The sequence below is a fragment of the Labrus mixtus genome, chromosome 20 (genome assembly GCF_963584025.1).
Source record: "Labrus mixtus chromosome 20, fLabMix1.1, whole genome shotgun sequence".
In the NCBI taxonomy this organism is placed as follows: domain Eukaryota; kingdom Metazoa; phylum Chordata; class Actinopteri; order Labriformes; family Labridae; genus Labrus; species Labrus mixtus.
The window spans coordinates 9,276,115-9,283,900 of NC_083631.1; the positions used below are offsets into that span (position 1 = coordinate 9,276,115).

The 7,786-nt window shown below is 44.0% G+C and overlaps 1 protein-coding gene across 1 annotated transcript in view; it reads right to left on the bottom strand.

Moving 5' to 3' along the window:
- xylt2 (xylosyltransferase II) overlaps positions 1 to 7,316 on the bottom strand; it is a 20,416-nt gene extending 13,100 nt beyond the window's left edge. The window contains exons 1-2 of the mRNA XM_061065519.1: positions 7,158 to 7,316; positions 1 to 288 (exon numbers count right to left, since the gene is read on the bottom strand). The exon at positions 1 to 288 is cut by the window's left edge and continues 262 nt beyond it. Of these exons, the coding sequence (XP_060921502.1) occupies positions 1 to 288; positions 7,158 to 7,289 (420 nt within the window). The 5' untranslated portion in view covers positions 7,290 to 7,316. The remainder of the gene's footprint in view (positions 289 to 7,157) is intronic.
- Between the last annotated feature and the right edge of the window lie 470 nt (positions 7,317 to 7,786).

Below are 7,786 nucleotides of genomic sequence, written 5' to 3' on the forward strand. Positions count from 1 at the left end.
CTCGCTGAGGTTGCGGCTGCTGGACGGGTCGTGGAGGAGCACGCCTTCCAGTCCCGCTCCGGTCATCCCTCGCTCCTGGGGAGATTTCAGCCGGATGCTGGGCTTCTCTCCTCGCCGGCTGGTCCCTCGTCTCAGGGCGCTGGCCGCCGTGCCCCCCGTCCTCTCCAGCTTGGGGCTCCATCGGCCCTTATTCCTCCCCGACGGAGACTTCTGTTTGTCCCAAAGCGACGGGTCTCTCTTTGAGTCCTGGCTGTTGTTATCAGGCAGCTTAGAGCGCCGTGTTTTCCTCTGAGGAGAGAGAGAGAGAGAGAGGGGAGAGAGAGAGAGAGAGAGAGATTATTTTAATCCAGACTTGTTGCCTGCCAGTCCATAAGAATGTTTTAACACTTCTGAGAGCTAGACGTTGATTCTCAATCCGTGACTGACACGAGGAAGACGAGCTGAGGACAAAAGCTGGAAGAGCCCCAGAGGAGAGGATGTGTTTACCTCGTTTGTTTGTTTTTTTCTTTCCTGTCTCTGGGTTTATTTTTAGCTGAGCCTCTGCCATTCTACAGCTAATCTGCAAAAAGCACAACTCTGGATATCACACACACACTCTAACACATACACACAAACACACTCAGACACACATAACGAGCACAGTGATTCAGTGCAGAGACCTTAACAAACCTCTGTCTGCACCCCCAGGCAAAAATGCCGAAAAAAAAGAAGAACACACGTTTCATACAAACAGCTGAGCATGAAACCGCAGAGAACACACAGAGAATCCTTATCAGACAGTGTGTGTGTGTGTGTGAGAGGGGGGGAAACCAGGGGTCCTCTCTCCCTCCGACCCCAGCTCTGAATTATTATCTATCCTAAATAAGAAGTATAAATGTATAACATCAAAGCATTTCATCCCTTCAGGGTTTGTGTACAACATTTCCATCTCATCCTCAGAGACTTTTCAGACTCCTCTAAAATGTCGAGACATGATCCTCTTACAGCGACTCTGCTTTGAAGTACCGTCATGTAACAGTCCAAGTGTCCCAGAGCAGGACTCTGGAGCTTTAACATCCCCACAGCAGACAGTTAGAGCTGGAATCATGTTTCATAAAGATGTGGTTCAGTGACAGTCACAACAGAAGAGATGTGCAGGGCTGGTTCACAAACAGATATTGAAGACGATATTTTGAGAAATAATTAAAGGTTCTGGTGATATTCATTTAAAAATCTCAAAAAGTTACTGGTGGTTTCAGTTTGTAATTTGAAGCATTTGCTGATATGTTCTAATTTTTCAAAAATGTTCAAATTTTTTCCACCTTTTGTTTTTTATATATCATATTTTACATTTTTAAATTCTATTTTATATATTGTAATAGCTTCTTATACTGTATTATTTAAGTTGTTGCTAGTTCAGTTTTATTTCCTTGTTAATTGTTTAGCACCAATACACTAAGTCAAATTCCTTGTATGTGTAAATGTACTTGGCAATAAACCCCGATTCTGATTCTGATTCTCAGATGTTTAAATCAGTCTCTCTCTCTCTCTCTCTGTGTGTGTTCTGAATCTGCTGCTCGCCATACGTCGGCCATGTTGGTTGCTTCACTTTCATCCACGCGGCTCCATGTTCTCCCTGTCGAATGTTTAGCACCAATACACAAAGTCAAATTCCTTGTATGTGTAAATGTACTTGGCAATAAACTCGATTCTGATTCTGATTTTTTAGATGTAAACTTTTGGATTTGAACTCACACCGATCACTGAACCAGTTTCTTCCTGCACTTTCAAAGTCCTACATTTCAATGTGTCTGTAGAGGAAGAATCGGTTTTACTGGAGCAAAAATCACAACTCCTAAAAATAGTTTGAAACAAACTGAAGTAACTTTTAAATCATGGAGCCAAACGGCCTCACAGCTCTGGCACAGGAGACACACAAACTAACACAAACCCTTCAAAACTTGGACAACAGGAAGAGGAACAGCGAGCGGGCTGAGAGCGTTCTGCATCAGTCGGACCATACACGGACTCTTCAGCCTCATGTCTCTGGCACGCCATCAGCTCAGAGACGGTGGGAACGGACTGAGACTGCATGGTAGGACACGGGGGCAGGCAAGACTCACTGCCAACAAACCAGCTGCCAAACATCACAGCAGAGTCAGATACTGATTTACCAACTACTCTCTCAAACACTGTAAAGAAGCATGGTGGATACAGATCAGTTACCACATCAGGAGCCTCCTTCTGTGTGTTTACAAAACGCCATGACTAACCTGGTTACTGTCATCTTTCTGCAGAAACCAGAAGTCCTAAATGTGGACATAACAGGAACCACAAGTTCATTAAATCATGAGTCATATATCCCTCAAAAAACAGTGAAATATAAAAACAGGGCCTGAACTTTGACGTGGGGTTTCAGGGATCGCACACAAACTATTCAATTCCTGCATAAATTCATACATTTACATCGCTGATTACAGCGCACCTGTATGTGACACAGGATGCACGGTTGAGCACAGGACAGAGTGGTTGGCTCATCCACAAGCTGATCACAACATATCCACGAGATACATTTCAAATCCTCTTTTTTTTTTTTTTTAAAGATATTTTTGGGTCATTTTTGCCTTCATTAGACACGACAGCCAAAGAGAGAAAGGAAATGCTGTGAGGAGAGAGAGTGGGGGACGACGTGCAGCAAAGGGCGGAGGTCAGACCCGGACCCGTGGCCGCTGCGACGAGGATCCCAGCCCCCTGCGCATGGGGCGAGCGACACAACTGCAAGGTCATCCGGCGCTCCCCAAACCATTTCATGCCTTGTGTTATTAAAACCACTTTGTTTAGTCTCGTACAAACTTCAGTAGATTTCAGTGAAAGAGCAGCAGTGTTAAGAAATCTAACTGAAAAATAACTTCATATAAATGAGATTTAAAATGTACTTTACAGAACAAACCTCATTCTACAGCATGGAAACAACGTCTTTGTTTGAAAAGATCAGTTTGACAGTCAGTCTAAAGAAACAGAAGACATGATGAGACATCTGGAGGGGGAACAATGCAAACCTTTCTTCTCGGAGCAGACGCTCATTTGATTTGGTGCAGAAGCATTTTGAAGAGCTGATGAAGTTAAAGACGTTTGTTCTGTCAGAATCAAAGTCTTGACACTTTTCAGAACATTTTTTATTTTTTTTTTTGCATCTTTTCTTCTTAAAGTTGTGGATTTCTTTTTGTCCACGCTGGCTCATGACTGTAATATGTCTTAGAGCGGAGATGTTCGTCTTTGGTCAGCCAGCATAGATAAAGACGAGTAAAACAGAAGCGAGCACGCAGTGGGAGGGGGGGGCTCACGTTTCAATTTTCCTTATCACACATTTTCACAGCTTTTAATTAACAAAAAAAGTATTGATTCAAAGGCAAGCCCGGCTGCTTCTTTACTTTCCAATTAAAGTAGAGTGAAACCATATCGGCGTCGCCATCTGCTGAAGAGGGATTCAGCAGCAACACTGAGATCTGAGAGAGAGAGAGAGAGAGAGAGAGAGAGAGCGGGTGAGCGGGCAGGGAGGGCGACATAAGGCTGACTGAGTCTTCTTCTTCTGTCTTCATAATCCGCTCCCTCGGCTGTGCAGGGGCTTTAGCAGAACGCGGTGAGGCTGTGTTCACACATGCACGGCAGAGACTTTAACTCACAGAGCACGGACACCCTCCATCATGCCTCTGTGACTGAACATGCAGCGTTCGGAGGTGAAGTGATGATTAATATGCATTCTTAAGCATGAAATCTGATTCTGTGACTCTGCAAACATGCAGAGACCCCCGACCGCTGACATTTGCACAGCTGTCTGTCTGCCAACATCTTCAGACTGACATGTGCACAGAGCAGCTTCTGAAGCCACAGGAGGAATGAATGAGACCGGCTTCCTGCTTTAAATGATCAATAAAAACACAGGAACTTGTTTTTATTGACTGACCCATCTGTCACAAAACTGCATTTTACTTATTATCATGTTACTTCAGCATCTTTTGCACTATTCACCACTGCACTGTTTCATATTTAGTCATGTAAATATTAGTCTTTTCTTATTGTGTTTATTGTTGATATTTAATGTTATACCTGTACATAAGAGAGCACAGTTCACCCAAGTTAAATTCCTTGTGTGTGTGTGTAAGCATACCTGGACAATAAATCTGATTCTGATAATTAAGAGGAACAGTCACTGCAGCTTCTCAAATGCACTAAACAACAAACACAAAGTGTAGATGTGCTGAGATTTGTCATGGATGCTCTTCTGCTCCTTCACAGTCTGAGCTGAGCGTCAGTTAGCCATACATTCCTCCACATGTGTGCCGGAGCATGTTTAAGCCTGAGCACACTTGATGAGGCAGCAGTAAAGCCTGCAGGCTGATAATGCAAACAGGTGAGAGAGGTCAAAAAGGAACAAACTTCTGCAATATGAGGAATGTCTCCATTTCCCATTTTGTCAATACGTCACCTTGGAGCCAAAGAAGAGGGATCACTTCGATGTGAGTGAGAACAAACTCTGTGTTAAGTGAATCCATCAGGGTCAGGACTCAGACCTCTTCTCAGCAATAAAACAACCTCAGTATGGGATCATGGTGAGATTAAGATCGACGTTGATTGTGAATCGCACACTGAACTTCTCCACCGATCACACAGCGATCGTTTGAGGAGACAGTAAAGACAGTCACCGTCTTCTGTCAGACAAAGTCAAACTGAGGGGAACAAAAGAGCGATGATGAAAGTGAACTTCCCTTTTCTTCTGAGATGAAGAAATCAACGACAGTCACTGGCAACATGACGTGAATTAAATGGACGGCTCGGCTAGAAGCCCCCTCACCAAACATCATCTGTAGAGTCTTAGAGAAACACTGAATCCGAACATGAAGCAGCTTTATTTTCTGTTTTAATTGGCTGTCATTTCTGGCTGTGTGTGACTTAAAGCGGAGGAAGACTTCTGCCGATGTCCTTTAAACCTCTTCCACAGTTAATCCTAACGGTGATCATAACCTCACAACAAGCTGGGGTCCTTGCGACACGCTAAGCTAACGTTAGCAGCGTGGCTCGCAGCCCCTCCTGATGAGAGAAAACTCATCATCAGCTGGAGCGTTCCCAGTTCAGCTCTTTAAAAACATTAGCATGTGGCTAGGCTAATCTCTAAATTTAAGGACGCTAGCTAGCAAAATTAGAAAACATCAAAAGAATAAGTCTGTTGAAGAGTAATCAATTCATACATCAATACTCATCAGTACAAATCAACATGATCATGATCAAACTTCTGCAGCCCTCTTCTTCACTCGCTGATAAAAAAGGTCAAACTTCTATATGACATCTGCCACCTGTCGTACCCTCCAGGCACAGATCTGATATCTATCCATGAAAGGAGGGATATTTCATACCCTGTTCCTGAAAGAAACTCTATCAGTACATTCAGTCCTCCTCAGGTCACATCTGTTAACGACAACGCTCTCCTTACTTAGAGAGAACAGGAGCAAACACGGCCTGCAGGTAGAGCGCTCCAGGTGTGCAAGGGAGCTGCGGCGATAAGCTTCCCACGGTGGACCTGGCTGGTGTTAAATAAACTGTTTCAGTGGTTTGAAGTGGAAGCAACCTTTGACCCCTAGCTCTGGGCTATGTTTCCTCTCTGTGTGTTCGATTCAAATCTCGGTGAAGGTCACAGAGGCAGAGCGGCATCACAGAGAGGCCGTTGATGAAAACAAGCTCTATACAAAGAGAGAGAGAGAGAGAGAGAGAGCCTCACAGGTTGTTAATATGCTGAGATATTTGAAGCATGGCTAAAGTCAGCTCAGTGCTGATTAACTATTTACAGTCATGAAAATCTTTCACATGTTGCCCAGAAGTTGCATCACTGCTCGGACAACCTTTAAGTCTATCAGGGCTTTCACACGGGTTCAAAACTCCTGACGTTTCTGGCGCGTGAACCGGACTCTGTTGCTTCGTCCACCACCTCTGCGTCGTTCTTTTTGCGTCATGTCTTGCCTCAGGAGACCCCCCCCCCCTCCCCTCGCCCCCCTTGGAGTTTCCGGCTGGGAGGTGCGTGTGTGAACAACCAGATCAGGAGCATTTCAGGAGCAGTCCTCCTCCTGACATTATCTAGAATTTTTCAGGAGCGAACATGTGACAACAGCTCTCCTCAAGTACTCTAAATTATATTGAACCTTGAGAATAACACAAATATTAATAAAAAGCTATAAGTAAAATATTTATAAAGGTGTCATCGCAAAATGTAAAGGAACTTTCCCGCAGTTTAAAAAGTTTCAACAATAAGGCAGTGCAATAATAAATAATAACAGGAAACTTTGCTTAGGGGAAACCCACTTGAAGGCAATTCTGCTGAAAAACATTTTGATTTGTATTTTATAACCCACAACTACAGAAAGCGGGTTCACAACAACCCTTCAGGGTGGAGTTTGAGTACTGTTGGCAGACAATGAACATAGTTTTGGTGGGTACATATTTCGAGCTTTTTAGGAAAAAATCCCTGGAAATCTGAGTGTTAAAGCAAAACGAACCTTCCGGACAATCTCCAAGAAAAACAACAAAAACAAAACCTGGCTCCATCTCTCCTTATCAACATCATCACTCACTGTTTGGACAATATTACTTTTACTTCTGAGATAACATATCATGACTTAGAACAATCTTATTCTGTAGCTCTGAATGAATCCCTTTGTTTACATCCTCTTCTGTGCCTGTGTTTTGTCTTTCACTGGTTGTTCTGTGATGTCCCAGTGCTACATAAAAACAAAAAGATAAAACCAGTACGTGTTTGTCTGTCACACTTTCTTCCAGATGAAATGTAGTGACAATCAGAACCGGCGTAAAAACCTCTGCTGCTTTTTAAATAAGGTAACACAGAATAGTATCAGTAGAGGTGATTTCACCCTCACAGTCATCAACATGTAGCCCAGTATAAAGTCCCAGTGTGCTGGTCTGTGACAGACATAACAGGACAGGGCTGGACCGGCTGGACTCAAGTGTTTGGGAGCAGCTCTATCCTCCTGAGCTAGCTCGGCTAACGTCAGCTAGCTCGCGTTACCGCATCATAACACACAGCGAGCTAACGGCTAACGGCTAGCTCCTCAATAGAACCACACAGAATAATCACCGTCGTGCCGGGAATAAGCGCGGGAACAGCGGCTCACCTCTGCCTCTCCTTCCTCCAGACTCCTCAGACTCCATACCACCAGTCCCTGCACCAGGAGGATCGTTAACGCGGCGGCGATCGCTAGTTTATATCTTCGGAGGAGCTTCTGCACTCGAGCGCTGGCCACCATTTTTTCGACCACAGTTGTCGGGGAGCTCGTGCGGGGTGCATTCTGAGCTGCGCGCGCACGTGGCGTCACTCTCGCAGTCAGGTTGCTACAGAGCGGCGGGAAGTTCGGTTCTTTTCAGGGATCGGATCATTTTTCTCGGCTCACTAATATAGAGCGGCTCTTTCGTCTTCCAAACCTCTCTTATTACATGATACATTATTATGTATATTATATTATTATTTGACGTATATTTAGATATAAATCAGATATATCAATGTTTTCAATAGTAGTTGTTTGCACATATTTTCCTCTTAAATTCTCTAAAATAAATATATTAAAGTCGGCTACTTGCCGGATGATTTAAAAAAGGTGGGAGACCAGAGAAAAAAAGGACAGTTTCCACCATTTTATTACTATAATCCTGTGAAAGGCACACATTAAACCAGGGGTCCCCTTCCCAAACTTTATTCCTTGGAGCCTGCCCATAATTGTATCTAAGAAAAGATGACCACGCCCCC